This window comes from Centruroides vittatus, unplaced genomic scaffold (assembly GCF_030686945.1).
Source record: "Centruroides vittatus isolate TY-2023 unplaced genomic scaffold, ASM3068694v2 scaffold_861, whole genome shotgun sequence".
In the NCBI taxonomy this organism is placed as follows: Eukaryota; Metazoa; Arthropoda; class Arachnida; order Scorpiones; family Buthidae; genus Centruroides; species Centruroides vittatus.
In genome coordinates, this window is record NW_027122718.1 from 9,530,787 (window position 1) to 9,550,785 (window position 19,999).

Consider the following 19,999-nt stretch of genomic DNA (forward strand, 5'->3'; position numbering starts at 1 on the left):
TTTCCCCGGCAACATTGAAAATTTTGGTGCGCCATCTGTTATCATATCTTATTTTAAAAACTTTTTATATTTTTAACTATTATAAAATGGCAAAAATCTTAATTTTGAAGCTAGGTATGAGTTTTATAAAAAATTGTAAATGCTAATAATGAGTAAAATTGTCATTAAGTCCGATCCTATTGGAGATACACACGACCCCCATTACCCCCACTCCCTGGACTTTTAATCATAAAAATTTAATAGCATCAATCCTCCTAATAAACAGACCTCCATATAAAATTTTAAAAAATTTTAAACAAAAGGCACAGGAGATTTTTTTTTTGTTTTTGTAACTCCTTCCATCCAGTGGGCACTAAGAGGGCCTCTTATAGCAAGCCCATTATGGGTTCGGCCAGGCTCACAATGGGGCGGCCGGGTGGTGAGGAGCGGGGACCGACATATCCTGGCGGACCACCCCCCCGAAAAATTCCTGGGGATTTTTCGACCCGTCCGGATTCGATCCCCGGGTCCCCCAGGGCGGCAGGCTGCTAACCTTGACCGCTCGGCCATCCGGCCGCTGCACAGGAGATATTAAGCTTCAATGTGGATTAACAAAATCGTGCTTTCCATTCGCCTACCCAATCATCCACAAATACTAACATTCATACATACAGAAAAACTCCCAATTTTGTTTGCATTTCTCGACGTTTCAGAGTCCCCGAGTCCAAAAGTGTAAATATCTTCAGGAGTCATTTTTTGACCGATCGCATACTTTCATACATAACAGCCGGAAAAGTAAAATGCATGACATTACACCTTATCCCTATTCTTAGCTATGAAATTTGTTCACCACATAAATTTCCATTAGAGTCAATAATAGAAAGATTATCTTAGGTATAGGCCTATTAAATTCTACAAAAATATGGGCAAAATTTAGTGCTTTTTGAAATTTATAAAAACTAATCATATTAATACGGTTAATTGTTATAGAAAAAAAATTTAAAATTGTAAAATAAAGCATTTTTTTATACTTTTCGTCGTGTGGGCGTTAAGACCGTTTTTTTTCTGAACCCATCATTTGGCCAGGCCTATATTGAGTGGGTCTGGCCAAATACTGAGTTCCGGTGGTTTGTCCAAATGATGGATTCCGATGATTTGGCCAAATGATGGGTGTTTGTCCGGGATATGTTGACCGGGCCCAACATATCCTGGACAAACCACCCATGAAAACTTCATAAAGTTTTTTGCCTGCCAAATTCAATTCTAAATTCTCAGGACAAAAAGTTGGCGACCTCATTTTTCTCGGATATCCAGCCCCATTTATAAAGTTATAAGAAGTTAAAAAGCCTTTTACTTTCCTGGCTATTACATATAACAGAGGGAAAGTATGGCGATTGGTCAAAAATGACCTCTCCCAAGATTTTTACATTTTTGGGACCTTGAAACATCGAAAAATGCAAAAAAGTTCTGGGTTTTTTCTTCATACAAGGTAAACGAAATCGTGCCCCCCACACACACTAACATCCTTAATACAGAAAAATTCCCCGATTTCTTTTTCTTTCATTTTTCGACGTTTCAATGTGTCCTAAGCCCAAAAATTTAAAAATTTAGGGGGTCACGTTCTAACATTCATCAGCAGTTTGCGTTTCGTTTGCTTTTTAGTTTGCAGACGAAGATATCTTGTTACTTGTATTTTTTACTCTTTTTCAAATTTTTTTGGCATTTTTTGCATAGTATTCTGTTTCTAATAAGTATTTTTGGAGATTGTTCGTAAATACATATAACATTTTTACACTTCCTTACTTCTTTTCATTCAACTTTACGTAAGTCTTTGTCAGCGGATCAGCCTATTTGCCTGATGGCCAAGCGGTCAAGGTGACAGCCTACCGCTTTTGGGGGACTCGGTATCAAATCCGACGGGATCGAAAAATTCTCAGGAATTTTTCGGGGGTGGTCCGTCCGGGTATATCAGGCTCCGTCCCTCATCACCCGGCCACCCCATTGTGGGCCTGGCCGAACCCATAATGGTCTTGCTAAAACGAGGCCCTCTTAGTGCCCACAGGGCGAAAAGAACTAAACAAAAGCCTATTTGCCTGTTTTAAGTCCTGGGTGGATGGCCTTCTGCTGGGAATCTATAAGGAATGGTGCTGGCTGAGAGATACCGGTACTTAATATTAAAACATTATTAATTTCAAATGAAAATTATAAAAGTGTGTAGAATGTAGTCAAATTACACTTGAAATTGGAGAATTAGAGCAAAGTTAAAGAGTCTTTCTGTTTTCAGTTATCCAGAGCTGTTGCTTCTTACCGGATCTAGTTTTTGTGCAAAATCTCTGTAGTGCCATAAAATTTATATCAAAGTCCTTTGCAACACTCGGAATTGAATATCTTGTAGAACTTGCTTAGTCGTGTCAATCTGTACCGACGTGGCTAAACATGCTGGGATTATTTTTCTTTGGGTTTTTCGTTTGTAATAAGAAATGGCAATAATATCAAAATAATTTACTTAATAAATAATCTCCAAATATAATTTACATACTGTATTCAATAAGCTAGGTACACTGCCTAAAAAGTTTAAAGTTTTTCATGTCTGCTAAGGTAAGTTGTTATACTGTAACAATTTCCTCTGATGCGCTATATCAACTATCTCCACTGTAATCTTTGAAGATTTTCTCCATCTTGCTATTAAGCTTAGCAATGCATTTGAATTTGTGCTTGCAATTTACAGTTTATTTACCGTAGTAACAAACCCAGCAAGTATAGAAATTTTATCCCTAACAGTCTATAGTGGGTGAAATATAGACAAACTTAGTAAAAGATTATTCAGAAAACATTTATTTTTACCTACAGACAAAATTCTTTCTCTAATGCCGACATTCGTATACACTGCATATGTACTGTACATAATGAGAACATAATTCTCACGTAGTTTAAACAATCTACTGCAAAACTATAAACACTTTATTATCACATAAAAGCAATTCTTCTCGCATTTTTACAAGACTTTTTAATTTAAACAAGTTTTATATGAACGTTAAGATTAGCAACTTCGATCCCATGAGGGGTCATCACAACCTATCCAACACGGATTACTTTTCAAATATTTATAGTAGACCGGTATTCGTTAGTCGTTGACCATTTTCTCTTCCTAGAAATCAACGACTACTTTTGGTCGAATATCTTCATTCCGCAATATTCCCTTCTTTCTATCTGACCCAGCGGTATGGTGACATTCGAATAGGAAAATTACATAATACAAGATTACTGACCAGCACCAAACATGATTTAAATGGTTTTCGAGGGTGCCGAGTTTCAATATTTAGTCCGTTTTTTTGCGAAATTTGATTGGTTGGCAGATTACCGTTTGATATTCGGCTGTGAATGGTACAGTTTCTTAGAGTTAACATTAGAAATATTATATGTGAAAAATGTAAGATATATTTTCAATTGCTGTCTACTTGACCAATGAATTTGTGCCATTTCGTACCATCCGAATATCGCGATAAACGTGACAATGGTAGGCTGAAATAAACAAACTCTTTATATAAACAGTGTAATGTAATATAATAGAAAGATTAGAAGTACAAAATAATCTAATAATCTTAATTTTTGTTGTTGTTATATTTTGCCCGGGCAACGCCGGGTTTACCTGCTAGTTGTATGTATTTCTACTGTATATGCTATTAACACAAACATAAAAACAAGGAAATCTCAGGTTACCAATTAAAAAAAAACAAGAAAAAAAACTTGTATCGCTGTTATATTTAAGTTTACAATTGAATTTTATTATTATTATTATTATTAAATGCTTTTATTTAACTTGCTTTGTATAATGTCCTCAAATCTTGGAAGTCAAATTTTATCCACTTATCAATATAATTAAGATAGGTATGTTACCATAGTTTCAGTCTTCTAAGTCATATGACAATGCATTTTATTTTAAGGAAGTGCTACAACCTTGAAATCCCCCGCTTCGAAACATGATAAACATAACCAAATGCAGGATTTAATTATGTACAAAAATATTTTTCGAAATATTAATTATTACAGAAAACTTTTGTTTTATAGGTTATGTCGTGTACTGTACAGTACAAAAATACTTGTATCTTATATCAGTATTATTGAAATGCATCAGAATTTTGACGTTATATTTCGCTAAAACGATTCAATTATTTGCTATAAATCTACTTCCATCAAAATTATTTTAAATCAAGAATATTGTATTTATTTATTTATATTCGTAATGTTATTATTTATCAAGTACACGGAATCTTTATAAATTCTTGGATTGCAATGCCATCTCTCGTCTAAATAATAAATAATTGAAAATTATTTCATGAAGATGAAATGAAATCCAAACTCAATGATATTCGAAACAGAATTTCTTTTCTTTTTTTCGAATATCATTAAGTTTGGTGTAATTTTAATCTGTTTTTCTTTGTTATTGTTGTTGTTATTATTATTTTTTCTATAAATATTAAAACAAAGGATGCTTAGATACATGCGAAGAATAATAATAAATTTAGCAATTCATAAATATTTTTTTTCCATTGTAAGATAACAACAGACAGAATACTGTAAACAATTCATAATTCATAATACACATAAATAATAAGTAAAGTAGGATAATAAATAACCTAGTGTCAAATAAAAGTTTGGTGTGTAACGTATAAAAATTTTCAAAAAATTTATTATAAAATAGTTTTTATTTTTTCAATATGATAAATTATTAAAATATACAATAGCAAAATGTCAAGTTTTGTAATTTAAATAATAAAACTATATATATTTATATTAATGGTAAATAAATTTTGTATTTCAAATGCAAAATTATTCATAAACTTATAAAATTTATAATATATTTTTTTAATATAAATATTTATAAATTCTATTTAAATTAATTATAATAATTTAAACATTTTTTTTTTCAAAATAATTTTTATTTTTAATTAATACAAAATAATTGTTTCTGTAATTAGAATTGCCAGAACTTTGTAATTAGAAATCTTTCTCCTATTTTAAATAGAACTAGGATTTCTATCAAAATGCATTTTATTACAGTGTTAGGTATATTTTACTATATGGATAGTTGAGAAATAACGAAGAGGTTAATTTTACATTTTATAATTACATTGAAAAATATCCAGCAACGAGTTGAATAACTTTCCCTGTAACAACATTCAAAATTACGCGTGGCGCCATCTGTTATGATATTTCGTTAAAAACTCTTTATATTATTAACTAATGTAAAATGGCTAAAAGCTTAATTCTGACGGTATAGTTTATAAAAAGGTGTAAATGGTAATAAAGAGTAAAATCGTCATTAAGTCCGACCCCACTCGAGATATGATATACGATCCCGCTACCTCCATAATCCTTTTGATCTTTAACTCAAAAATTTAATAGCATCAATCCCCCTAATTCACAAATCTCCCTGCAAAATTTCAGATATTTGCGAAAAAAACTACGGGAGTTATCAAGCTTTAAATTGGGTGAACAAAATTTTTGGGGATCATTTTCTGACCGATTGCTATACTTTCACTCTGTTATATATAACAGCTGAGAAGGTAAAAATGAAAATACCTACATTTTTTCATTTCTAAGTCTCAATTTTTTATATATTTTTCATTGTCTAAAGTAGCAGTGTGTCTTAGAATCAAAGGTGACTTATATTATTTGATGTAAACAATAACCGGCAGTCGTTGCGAATAGACCAAGTGGTTAATTTAATTTTTCAACGTCAATTCGCTGTTTAAGTTTTGGAAAAAAAATTATATCGAGAATATAATTTACTTTTTCGCTTACTACAACTTTAGGATGAAAATTACCCGAAAATTTCAATGCTGGATCATTAAATTCAAATCTTTTTCTCATTTGAACAGCTAATTCAATATAAAATACCAAACAATTTAAAATTTTTTTGTCTATTTCTGACTGATCAATAATATTGATTTTAAGAAATAGTTCAGCCTTTTCCCCAAACTATAAAACTTCAATTCGGACACAATTTTTAGGATTTGATTTGATTCCCTGCTCCTATTATCAGCAGTATTTCAATTCAATTTCAATTCAATTATTTATTTTAAGGTGCAAACGCACATACTCTGGCCCCGCTTTATAGCATTACCAGGATTATCAGCAGTAATCAGAACTGAAGATATCCCTTCCACTACTTATGCCATCAGGCTAGAAGTTTAAACCAGTGATTCCCAAACTTTTTCGATCCACCGCCCCCTTTGTTCCATAAAGTTATACCCAACTCCCCCTAATCCATTTTCTCTTGTGTGAGAAAGGATTGGAAATATTCTTAGAATTTATCTCACACTTTGTGCCATTAGTACATTGTTCTCAACATCTGGAAACCATTAAACGCAATGTTTCCTCTATCACTGCACTTCAAAGCCATTGCATAGCGCTATTTTCAGTTCTTACTTAAGTGACAATAACAACCTATTATTGTAATTTAAAAATAGCTAGGCGCCTTTAGTCTCCATTTCGTGTTATATTTAATAATTGGGAATAGATTAATTTAATTTAGGATCGTCCCGGATCGGAAATCGAACCCATAACTCTTGTTTATGCGTTACCGCCTACGCTATCCGGACCTCCCACTCAGAATATTTCAATGATATTTTAAATTAATAATTTATTTCTAATTATTAAATTTAACACAGGATTATGACTAAACCGTTTAACAGAGGAAAGGGAACGGCTGTCAGTGATCCCAACTTTTTGCATTTTGGTCACCGTTCAGTACCCTGCCTCCAGCGCCCCCTAGATTTACTCACTGCCCACAGGAGGGCGGTAGCGCCCACTCTGAGAACCACTGGTTTAAACCATTTTCAAAAGCTCAGGAATCAGGTGCAAACATTCGGGTTTATTTTCCTGTATGTATAGATGTTAGTGTGCGTGTATAGGAGTGTATGGATCATGATTTTGTTCACCTTTTTAGAAGCTTAATAACTCCTGTGCTTTCTTCGAAAATTTCTGAAATTTTGCAGGGAGGTTTGTTTAGGGACATTGATACTATTAAATTTTGGTGATTAAAGGTCCACGGAGTGGGAAAATAGAGGGGGTCGTGTATATCTCCAGTAGGTTCGGACTTAATGACGATTTTACTTTTTATTAGCATTTACAATTAAAGAATTAAAACTACATAAAAAAGAAAACTGCGCGATTACAATATTTAACTGATGCGAGAGAGCGATGTTTGTTTTTCTTGGGGAATCCTTCGGGGAAGACCTTTGGAAAATCTCGGCAAGATGGCCACTACTCATTTGTATCGTCCTTTTTTGTTTAAAATATAATTTGGGTTTTAGAATTCTGTTGTTTCTATTTGTTTCACCACAAACTCTAACGCTTTTTTAACCCAACAAAATATCCAGTTTGGAGAAGCCCTAATCAGAAGTCTTTCTCCTCCCGCTAACAAATGAGTAGTCCTAGTTTTCCAGAAAAGTACCTTACGACCAGAACTTATTGATCAATCGTTTTTATTTTCCACGTACTGTATATTCGGACCGCATCAACGAATGAGTCCGTATTGTCCCAACACAAAGTTCTTCCTTCTCCTTCCATCTTTAAAGTCCAGACAAGGTTTTCCACTGTATTTTGCTTTCTCTTCCTCTTTCCAGAAGTCCGGCTGAAGCTCCCTTTTCAAAAGTTCAGATGAAGTTCTTGTACTGTCTTTCGTCTTGGTACGCTGCGACAGTTCGGACGAAAAAACTCCATTTTCGATCGTTGTCCCTCCTTTTAAGGGATTCTTCAGGCTTAACGATTGTCCAATCCAGAGTTGGGCCAGTAGCGTTCCTTTAGGCCCGGCCGTGTTTGGGCCTCCTACCGCACCTGCTATTATGCTTCCTGCTGAACTGACCCTCTTCAGGAAAAACCGATCCTTCCAAGAGGTAGACCGAATCGCTTTGTCCCTCGGACATTTTCGTTAGGTCTACTTCCGTTATCAGTCTCATAACGGAATTTAGGAAGGAAAATAAAAAAATTCAGCATGATGTCCGTCTAACAAAAAATAGGCGCGAAAAACGAACAAGATCCTTGCCTCTCTGTGTCGGTAAATACAAGGATCGTATCTCCGTACCAGTGCAAGAATCAACTTTTCCATGGCCGGCAAGTACAAACAGAGTCGAGGAAACGTAGGAGCAGAGGGAACAAGTGCCCAGAGCGCCAAGATTATAGAGTACCAAAATTCCAAAATTTGTTGCATGGGTGAACTAATAAATTTATAGAAAACGGTCACACACGAATACATGAAAAACTATATTATGAAATATGATACGCATTATATTAATACAAACTAATTTTGTAATTTTTAAATTTGTAACAAACTAATAAATATGGTGACTTTTGGATAAGCTTTTAAAGTTTGTCCTTGGTGCCAAATGCTCTAGCTTCATATGTAGAAGCAAGGTAGTCTCTTTTGTGGAGGCAAGTGCAAAGTTCATCTTCCAACGGGTACAAGGGTCTTCTTCTCCGTGTCTAACAAGTACAAAGATCTCTTCTTTCTTTCCGGTTCCGCTTCAATTCTATCGCGATACGATAAAGTCGCGCGATATCCTAGTTTATTTTTATAAACAAATTCTACTTATTTAATATTGATTTAAAATATTTTAGTTATATTTTAGAAGAATTTAGTTACAGTAGAGCGTCGATAAGTGGAACGTCAGTAAGTGGAATGGCCGGAAAGTGGAACGATTTTCAGTCGGACTGTGTCGTGCTGAATCGAATGTTTTTGATACTAAATTTACTTCTAAAGTATAATTTTCATGTTTTTTATATTCTTTAATATATTTATTTTGTTTATACAAAATGCAGAAATAATTTTTAACGATACGATAGCCTCAATGATTATTATAAAAATTTTCGTTAGGCTTAAAATCGACGAAAATTCAACACGAAGCGACACGCAACGGAGAAAAATTCAACAGGAAGCGATACGCAACGGAGAAAAATTTGAACATCGGACAGGTTAATGTATTTTTTCGTACAAAGTCGGAAACTTGAACAAATCATTAACTGGAAGGACCCCAGTCCCCAATTGGTTCCACTTATCGACGCTCTACTGTATTTTTGAAATCAAAGGTTGATCTATTTATTTATCCCACTAAACCAAACCAAACCACCGAAAAGTGGAATCCAGGAAATTTTAGTTGAAGATAAAAAGAAAAGAAAAGAAAAGCCAGAAAAATCAACGTTAATAGGTAAAGTTGGACTTAAACGGAACTAGTTGAACAGCTGAATAATTTCTAAAATTCTTCCTGTAGTTTTTTCTTTTAATTAAAAAGTATATGTCAGTTATGTCTCACGTATAAATCGTCCTAATATCACTCCCATGAGAATAATTAAAGAATTACTCTTTTTAGTAAAAATGTAGATACTCATCAGGAGAAAAAAAATAAAAACTAAAGCATTCTATTTATTCCTTCGACACACTTTCAAAGACACTTTGTTCTAAATAAAGATTTGTTAAAAATTTTATGATATAACAAATAAATATTAAATCATTTTACGGAAAACGTGTTGTGTTTTTAAAATATGCATACTATCGTGGACTTTTCACTCGATTTTGTCAGATTAAGAAGAGTGTGAATAAAAGAATCCATCAAAGGTTTTAAATTTATCGCACATTACTAGTAACAGTTATTATTTTCTCCAGTTATTTTTGGATAACAATAACTTATTTACAAATAACTAATTTGCCGATCACTGCACTTCAAAGCCATTGCATAGCGCTATTTTCAGTTCTTACTTAAGTGACAATAACAACCTATTATTGTAATTTAAAAATAGCTAGGCGCCTTTAGTCTCCATTTCGTGTTATATTTAATAATTGGGAATAGATTAATTTAATTTAGGATCGTCCCGGAACGGAAATCGAACCCATAACTCTTGTTTATGCGTTACCGTTTACGCTATCCGGACTTCCCACGCAGGATATTTCAATAATATTTTAAATTAATTTAATTTATTTCTAATTATTAAACTTAACACAGGATTATGACTAAATCGCCTACGTCTAGTGCAGTTTGCATGATATCTTAGTAATTAATTAGCTGTGTTGTTGCCCGATAAGAATCCTGCTGTATCATTTGATCAGTAACGTTTATAGTGTTTGCTTTTATATGTGATTAAATAATTTTAATAAAAAAATAACATAAGTTTAATTTTTAAATAGGCGTATATTGCTTTAAATTACTTTATTTAGCATATTCATATTTATTTTCTAGAAAACAATAATTTCATTAAATCTATTTAATGAATGCCGCTAAAATTCTAGCAGGAGCACCGCTTGCCCCTTTAATTTTAATGGGCATTACGTATAACGTACAACCAGTTTTAGGTATATGATGCAAGTTCGTTAAATTCTCGATTAAATATAAAGAATGACCAAGAAATATACGATGAACCATTAAATTCGGTTTCCTATCAAAAGATATTGTATCTATTCCAACTCCATATACATCTCTGTTACGAATTATCCATCGTGCAGCTTCTTCAGAGACACTCGGAAAGAAAAATTCACTATAGTCTATATTAGCACTTATATACTTAGCTTCGTCGTTCCAGTAACGATCCCAACCTGTAAGTATCAGAAGAATGGAACCAGGAAGAATTTCTCCGTTTTCTTTTTCCCATTCTATCAAATCTTGGGGTGTAAGCTTCGCACGTGGATTACTATAAGTTTTATGTCTGATATCCACAACAACTGCTGGTGCAATAAATCTCTGTAAAGGAATGTTACTTATATTCCATCCCGATGGATATAAATGTGACGGGGCATCTACGTGAGTCCCAATATGAGTTGTAGTGTATATGTTTTCCGTTTTGTATCTAAGATAAATAAATAAATTTTTACTTTAATTCGGGCCAATTTAATTAGTAATAACTATCTATATATTAGATTTACTCACAACGAATTATTTAAATTATTATCAGCAATTTTAATTCGAAATTTAGCCAAATCAGGAAAGACTGGAATGTTTCTAGTGATCGTATGAGATAAGTCTACAAATACGATTTTTCCGTGTTCATCACACGTTGTTCTCTTTATTATAAACATAAATAACCATAGAATAATTAATTTCGAACGATAATTCTCCATCGAAATGCTAGAAAAAAATATATTTAACAAAATAATTTATTATATATCACGTATAAAAATATCTATAAATAAAATAGAAGCAACTACTTTTACACATATCACCTAGTTTAATTCTAAGGGCATAAAAAATAAAGCAAATATATAAAAATATGCCATAACTTATATTAAAAAGTGTTTTTTTTAATTAATTTAAAGCGACTTACTTGAAGATAAGTTTGTACTTAAGTGTGATAGCAAGTGAAATGATATCTTTCGTAATAAGGTTACTGTTCTGAATGAGTTCATCTATTATACTTAATTTAACCTCTTAAGTGCATTGAACAATATTAGGAAAAATAAATACATATTTTGTAATAAATAAAGTTTAAAATATAAAAATGTTAATCCTTTGTCTTCAAAATTATGTCATTTATAAATTGAATTATTATTAATTAATAAAAAAATAAAGAAACTTAATCGTGTTGCTTGATCATATACAAAAATAAGATCGATTTTATATTTAATTTCAAATATATAAACAAAAATTTAAATGTCTTTAAAAGGAAATATTATTATTTTTAAAAAATGGAATACTGTTTCAAAGTCATAAGAAAGGTATTTTCTAAAATTAGTATCAGAAAAGTGACTCAAAATAGCAAATTTTCCTATAGTAACACCGGAAAGTTCGTTGACTTTTTATGCTTGTTATTTAAAAAATTAATGAAATAATTCTTAATTTTTGGCTATTAATTTTGATTCATAAGTTCACAAATATTTAAATATTTTACATTGATATAGCCTATATATATATATATACATAACCTGTATACATATTTTATCAAATTTAATTTTCTTATATATAGACTACATTACACAGAAAATAATAACCTACAGCTATAGCTTACATTAAAAACCGGTTTATATAATTATCTTTGCTATGTTACAATTAATAGATAAGACTATAAATAATACGATTGAGTAATTTTAAAATAATTACGAAACATTTTAAGAGTATAAATTTATTTTCCTGATAGATTATTATTATTATTTTACAATAGAAAGTTTTTAGTACATTTTAGTGCATTTTTAAATTTAAAAAATTATTTGATAAACAAAGAAATTTAAAGCACATTAAACTTTTATAATAATTCTTAAATATAATTATTAATAGATCATATTAAGGATTTTTTCTCAACCTGTAAATCATGATCCTTGTATTCCTTTTAGTGTATTAACAAAGATAAAGAGTTTGGAAAGTTCTCTATTGTATAGAAATATCGTTGTAAATAATATTAAGAATATATATTTTATATAAAGTGTTTTTCAATTTTAAGACCATTTCTTTGAAGAAAAATTACAGCAACGAGTTACGTAACTATCCCGGCAAAAAGTTAAAATTGCGTGTGGCGCCATCTCTTATGATATTTTATTAATAATCTTTTATATGATTAATAATTATTAAATGGCAAAAAACTTAATTTTGAGGATAGAGATTAGTTTTATATACATATATTTAAGTCTAACCGTACTCCGGACATTTAACGACCCTCTCTATCTCCCTACCCCGTCGACCTTTAACCACCAAAATTTAGTAGCATCATTCTCCCTAATACACAAACCCCCCTGAAAAATTTCAGAAAATTTTCGACAAAAGGCACAGGAGTTATTAAGCTTGAAATTGGGCGAACAAAGTCGTGCTCTTCCCACACACACAAACACACTAACATCTGTACATACAGAAATAACAGATGTTTATTTTCCTGATTGAATTGTTATTTTTTAAAATCATAAAATTTACATCTTTTGATATTTTATTCTGTATATTTTTATTACGTTTTATTACATTTTATTGAACTGCTTACATTTAACATGAAATTTAATGCCTTTATAAATCGAAAGTTTTTTGTGCTTAATGACTAATTTTGAAGAAAATAAAGAAACACAAAATATATTGAGCGTATTGAAGTTAAATATCAATAAAATTTAACTTAACGAGAATTTCGAGTTCGGAAAAGTTCGGCTTTTATCCAGTCTATACGTGAAATTTATATTTTTGCAAAAACTCTTGCAGGTGCTCCACTTGCACCTTCAATATTAATAGGTACAGCATATAACCTGGCACCTGTTGATGGAAATTGTTTTAAATTAGCTAAATTTTCAAATACCAGCAAGTTTTTACAAAGTAATATTTTATGAACAGGTAATTCGACTGGTATATCTACAGATAATGTATCGATTCCAACACCGCTAATATTAGTATTATCCACGATCCACTCAGCAGCTTTGGTAGAAATACTTGGAAATCGTAATGTATTATTATTTGGCCCTATATATTGAAGTCGATCACCCCAAAATCTGTCCCAGTCAGTTCGAACTAAGAGAAAATCGCAACAAAAATCACCATTTGATTATTTCTATAACATTAAATCATACTTTGTTAATTTTGCATATGGGTCGACGTAAGACTTATCAGCAATATTAACAACACAAGCGGATCCTATAAAACTTTCTATTGGTATGTCGTCAATGTTCTTTCCCGTTTTAACAAGATGAGAAGGAGCATCTACGTGAGTTCCTATGTGAGTAGGTGTGTTGATAACTTCTGCTCTAAATCTTAAAAAAAATAATAAAATAACTAATTAACTTATAAATAAATACATCCTGAAAAATATTATCATTAATTAATTTAATATATAACTTGTATTATTAGAGTTGAATATAGAAGTAAGTGAGATTACACAGAATCGTTGACTCTAATTTTCGCCACAACCACTATACTGAATGCACTCGAGTTAGGAAAAACCAGCATACCTGGATACAATGCATGAGATAAATCCACATAACAATTTTTATTACCTGGATTATTATTTACTACCTTACAAGCTATTGATACTTCCTTTGTTAATATAATAATGAAGATAAGAGAAATCAAATTGTATAGATTGCCAGCCATTTTAACTAAAAGCCTGAAATAAAATTATAAAATATTACAAAAAATTAATAAAGTAAATTAAATTAAGTTTTAAAAAATTCATTCGATCACTGTAAAGTTTTGTTTTAATTATTAAATATTATAATAATTAAAATAAATCCGTGTTTTTGTCAGACTATTTGGTAAATAATAAACTTACCTTGCTTGTGAACGTATAAATTATCATAATCTTTCTGGCATATTTATTGGAACATCCACGTCCCATGTAAACACCCACGTACTACATTTCACAATAATTTAAATTCATGTACAACGTATGATATAGGCGAATGTACAGTACAGTACATTATGTGAAATTAAATATTTCCTACATATGCATTCTATATAATTTATAATTATTTTTATCAAGATATTTCTTACTTTTTATTAATTTATTAACTCTTTTAATTCATAAAAAAACTATTATATATATTTATGTTGCATTATATCAATTAAATTTGAGGGGTTCGGTGGAAAAATGGTACAAGCGACAAATAGTATTACTTGAATATATTCGTGATAAAATTTGATTTTTCCATAGAAAAAGCATTATATTTTTAACGCTATTTGCTGGAGACCGTGTACAGAGGTTAGAGATCACAATCAGCCTTAATAGAGACTTATAGCACTTTTCTACTCACCCTTTCATTTATAATTTATTTATAAACATTTAAGTTTTAATATATATTTTCTTAAAATATCTTTATTTCAAACAATAATATATCGTATAAATTATTTTTAAAACATTAAAATAATTTATACGAATTTTATATATTTCAGATATTTATTTAAATAAAAACATTTCAAAATAAATAGCAATTTTAATAATAATGTAAAAGAAATAGATTTTAAAATACGAAATATGTATTCTATTATGTGAACCTGAAAATGTTCTAGGTTAAACTAAATGTGTGTTCGTTATTAATGTAAATTTAGGTGGAGTTTCTATATTTAATAAATAATAAAAGAATAAATAAAATCCATTCACGTGTTGTTCTGGTAGCTGTTGCTATTATTCATATTATTCACTATTGACACTAACCAGAATATATTTAGAAAAAGATATTTTATTAGAAAATATTCTTCAAAATTTTAAAAAAAATGGAGTAAATTAGAATAAAATACTGTACTTTGCTAATTTATTTTTGATTTTTTAGATAACTTTTACATTTACAAAATAAATTAACGCACCTCACCATAGAGAATAACACAAGTTTTATTGACAGAAGTTTTGCAATTATACAGATGTGACAATTGAGTAAAGCTATTTCGTTTTCCGAATAAAATATTTATTGAAAAACTTCTATTATCTTAACTAAGTTATATAATTAAGCAATGTTTAATTACAATTACGCGAAATATTGTAATTAACATAATAACCTACATTAAAGACTGTTAAACGTAATTACAAATTCAAGCATTAAACATTTAAATTTATATTTAAATAAACTAGACTGATTATAAATTATTTATTTATAATCTAAACACCTAATAAAGACAATTAAATGAATTTGCTTGTTTTAATTAGAATTGTTTCAGGAAAATGTATTAAGCAATCTTAATTAATGTAAATTCTATAATGTGTTGAATTTTTAAATCATTTATATGCAAATTATTAGTTAATTAAATAACTAATAAAAGTTATTTGATGATATATATATATATATATAAAGTACTTTCATATTGAAGTTTCTTTTTACTGAATAAATTAATACAACAGCAAATAAATAGCCAGGAAATAGCCTTGTCGCTTTTGGCTAGTTATTTATCACTCTTAAAACTAACTTTTATTGCTGTTTTCATATAAATATATCCAAAAAAATATATAATAATTTCAGAAGCAAATGATGTTAAAATTAAATGTGAATCTAGACTGTCAAAAGATCTACCTTAGGTAGGGAGGGTGACCAGACGTCCCCGGTTTTGCGGTGTTTTTAGTATTTAATTGTAGAATCAATCATTGAATTCAGGAATTCAGGAATTGAGGAATCCAGGAAATCCACGTGATGCCTCGGAAAAAAAGTATTCTTAATGCCTTTGTTAAGTGATGTTATTGTAGTATTATTATGTAAGTAAAGTAATAATTGTGAGATGAAAGAATAATTTATTCTTTCAGTTCAAACTGGTAATTGAAGAAACTTTTCGGGGCGTGGCTCGTTTCGGGATTATCAGGCCCAGTAGTGAATTCAGAAGTATGCAAAGCAGAGTTAATGTAATAGACGTTTCCGAAACACAGAATTATTTGATTCCGACCCATATTAAAAAACGATATAAACAAAAACCGACAGGACTTCTTACCGACTCTGCACCGTTGGGAACTCCATTGCTTAAACTCATTTTCGTCGTGGAGTCCGTACGTGTTCGAGAATTCCCCACAGGACCCGCAACCCGGATCATCTGAATACTTGCAATTAGTTCATCCAATGAGATATATAAAAAATGTACAGTTCACTTTCCCGAAGAAACCATTTATTGTGGCTTCGGATGTCTGCTTGCCAGCGAAAGAAGCAAAGAATAAGAGAATAACGATATTTTCTCATATATATATTGCATTGTTATCATTTTAAATTGAAAATAATCTTTAATATTTTAAGTTTTCGTTCAGACGAGAGACGTTTCTTAAAAAACTCTAGAAGTAAGTAGATGAAAACAAGCAGATAATTCATATAGACAAAAAATAAAATTGCTAAATAAAAATAATTTCTACTGTTAAACAGTTAAATGTTTAAAAGTGTCTGCTTTTAACAAGAAATTTGACCGTAAATTCTGATTAATGTCGGTTTAAACGACTTATGTATCAACTTATCAGTTGCCGCGTAAATCTTACCAGAAGCAGAAATATTATAAGACTGAGAGATTTGTTTGAATGTTTATAGCAAGTAATTTTCAAAAGGACTGTATCACATGTAAGCGTCACTTTACTGACCACAGAGCATAATGGCGCAATGGTCGTAATTCACAATCGTTTAATTTACAATTAATGTTGTATAGTTACGAAATGCTCTCTCGAATTTTTGGAAAATTGCGTATTAAAAACAGTACGCCTAAACGTTAATTTTATTTATAAAATTCAATGATTTGCATCGGTAAACCTACCTTTCGAGGAATTAATTCCTTTATGCACGCAGAAGAAACCTCCAATTGAGAGGCACAAAGAGACTTTTCCAAATCTTTTCGTAAAATCCAACATCTAACATTAGTAGTTAATATTAATTAAGCCTGATTTATAATAGAAAAGTGGAATAGCCTACTTTTAGTTTTTGTTGAAGTTCCAGATTGCAAATTCCAAATTGCCTTGATGTTAGAGTAATTTCTTTGCAGCCAACAGAAGTGAAGTAAACAGAAGCACATGAATTAAACATATCTCAACAACTATTCATAAAGTGTTGAAATGATAATTAAAAAATGCATTCTTATAAAGTTCAAATCCTAAAATAAGTTAGATAAGATGACTGGATTGCTTGTAGAGATTTTGCAGTTACTATGCTTGATCATTATTTAGATGACGATAATTTTCTTGAAAAACTAACTTCTTCTGATGAGACTAATTTTCATTTGTCTTGCAGAATAAATAAACAAAATATCAGTGTCTGCAATTTGGAAAAACTATTCACAAACACATCAGAGGCAGTTTCAAGGTTAATGTGTGGTGTGGGCTTGTCATATAGCAGAGAGATGAACCCATTTTTTCTTTCATAAACAAATTGTGGATACCAAAATTTACCCCAACATATTGTTGATTGTTTGTGAATTTCTGAACATGAAATTCCCTAATCAGTAGACTGGCTATGGCAGTCCCATAGTTTGGCCACCAAGGTCACTAAACATAATTTGTGATTTTTGTGTGGGTTTTGTAAAAAATCATGTCTACAATTCTCAAGTAACTGATGTGAAAGATTTGAAGGCAGGAATCATTGCTGTGACTGCTGATGACAATGCCAATATACTGTGCCATACATGGAAAGAACTGTAATACTACATAGACATTGTACACATAGCCAATAGAGCACATGTTGAATGTTTGTCATTTTGCTATGCCAGAAGTTCCATATCTTATTCTGCCTATATCATAAGTTGTTTATGGAAATTCCTATGATTAATCACAGTTGTTCAGATGTTTTATGTACATCAATAGTTTTGATAAATCCAATACACCTTACCCAATATAAATCGGTTTATTAAACAATGCTTTTGTTTTATAATTATGAACTGCCACTAAATGTTTACTGAATATTGTTCTCGACTTGAAATTTGGTTTGTTTCTATCTTTCTGAACCTTATCTTCATCACTGAATAATTTTATATTTTGTTGTTTTCTTACAGATTGCATAGATTTTCAAAATACTGAATTTGACATTAATTTCCAAAATTCCTTTTCAAAATTAGTTTTTGCCTTTTGTCTTTGCTCAGTATTAAACTTAATACATGGTGCTATGAAATCTGATTGTGTAAATTTTATACCTTTGTGGACTTTTGTTATTTTCATTCCTAAGCTCTTATGGAATTTTAATATTTTTGTAATGAACTATATAATTCTTTTTATCGTAGAAATGACAGAATAACTTTTCAGTCTTTCCACCAGACAAAGATGGAGGAACTCGATTTTCAGGAGCTAGTGGAAGATCATTAAATTTATTATGCAGTTCTAAATCTTTCGGAAATTCTAAATCAACTTCAAACACGTAACCAGTATGACTATCAGAAGTCAGGATGTCATTGATACTTTCTAACTCATCAGAATTCATCCATGTAAAGTCTTTTTGTGGTAATTTTTGAGATAAAGTCATCCATATAGATTGTTAGCATCTAAATAGATTAATTGATGAGAATCATCTGCCTTTGAGGATCTGTTTGAACACTAACTAATTCCACCCCTTATTCCTTTTTCAAAGAACAAATACATCTCATAATCTGTTAATAATTCTAAATGAACCCTTGTATATTTTAACGTACAGTCCCAAGCTAATGCTGGTGTAGTGTAATATACCAAACAGGATCTAGGCCATAGCTTTTATACAAATATAAATCTCTAAATTTTTCAAATACACCAGATGGTAACAGAACATCCAATTTTAAATACAAATCGTGCCATTTACCTAGATTTTTTATTTTAAAATGATTCCAGACTTTTCTAGCATGATCATATTCGGGCCAGCTTATACTTTCTTTTGTTAAGGACGAATAACATTTTTCTATAGGAGATAATCTCGTATCATCAAATCTCTCAATGTATTCATACGGATAGATACCTTTTCTAATTATTTTGGATCCTTGTTTTCTGAATAATGTATTTAAATCAGAAGCAACAAGATACTCCTGTTTGTTTATCTTAATTGTTCTGACTGTAGATTAGATGAAAGTGTATCTAGGCTACTTGCTAAGTATCTGAATGAATCTATAAATCGTAATTCTATATATTCTTTAGAATCTATTTTCAAAATCTTACTGAATGAAATGTATTTCTCTTCATTATCTGGAATCAATTTTAAGTTCGATTTGTCCTCACCTAAATTAATAAGATTGACGAATGAACGTATTTATATGAAATTATATGAAAATATGATAAAAAATGTCGACGTGCTGCCATCTTTTGAGTAATAAATAAACGATAAGGGAAAAAAAGGTCAAAATAAATCGATAATTTTCCTCAGACATTTTTTGAGAAAGGATTACTTCAGTAAACAAGTCAAAAATGTCCTAATAGTAAGCAGAAACTTATGACACTTGGGACAAATTATAAATAACACACGGTTACTCGTACATATGACAAGACAGATCTTTCCTTACTCGGTTTGGCGTGCTTCTTTCATTTGTGCTGATGATAGCAGAGATGATTTCGTGCAAACACGATGATGACACATCTAATAGATGGTGTCACATTTTATCTTGTTTGTCATAAACGATTTTGTTTTTTTTTGTAGCAAATTAAGTATTATGAAATATTAATGTTAATTGTCTAC

The 19,999-nt window shown here is 30.6% G+C and overlaps 2 protein-coding genes and 1 pseudogene across 2 annotated transcripts in view; 1 reads left to right on the top strand and 2 right to left on the bottom strand.

Moving 5' to 3' along the window:
* LOC136989963 (microcephalin-like) overlaps positions 1-19,999 on the top strand; it is a 305,005-nt gene that overhangs the window by 265,971 nt on the left and 19,035 nt on the right. The gene's annotated exons all lie outside the window — the stretch shown is intronic.
* Positions 10,184-11,092, bottom strand: LOC136990074 (isatin hydrolase-like). Its single transcript, XM_067288423.1, has 2 exons — positions 10,899-11,092; positions 10,184-10,818 (listed from the first exon to the last, which is right to left on the bottom strand). Exons 1-2 carry the CDS (start codon positions 11,087-11,089, stop codon positions 10,236-10,238), a joined length of 774 nt encoding a protein of 257 aa, XP_067144524.1. The 5' UTR covers positions 11,090-11,092; the 3' UTR covers positions 10,184-10,235.
* LOC136990156 (kynurenine formamidase-like) lies at positions 13,057-14,279 on the bottom strand (annotated as a pseudogene).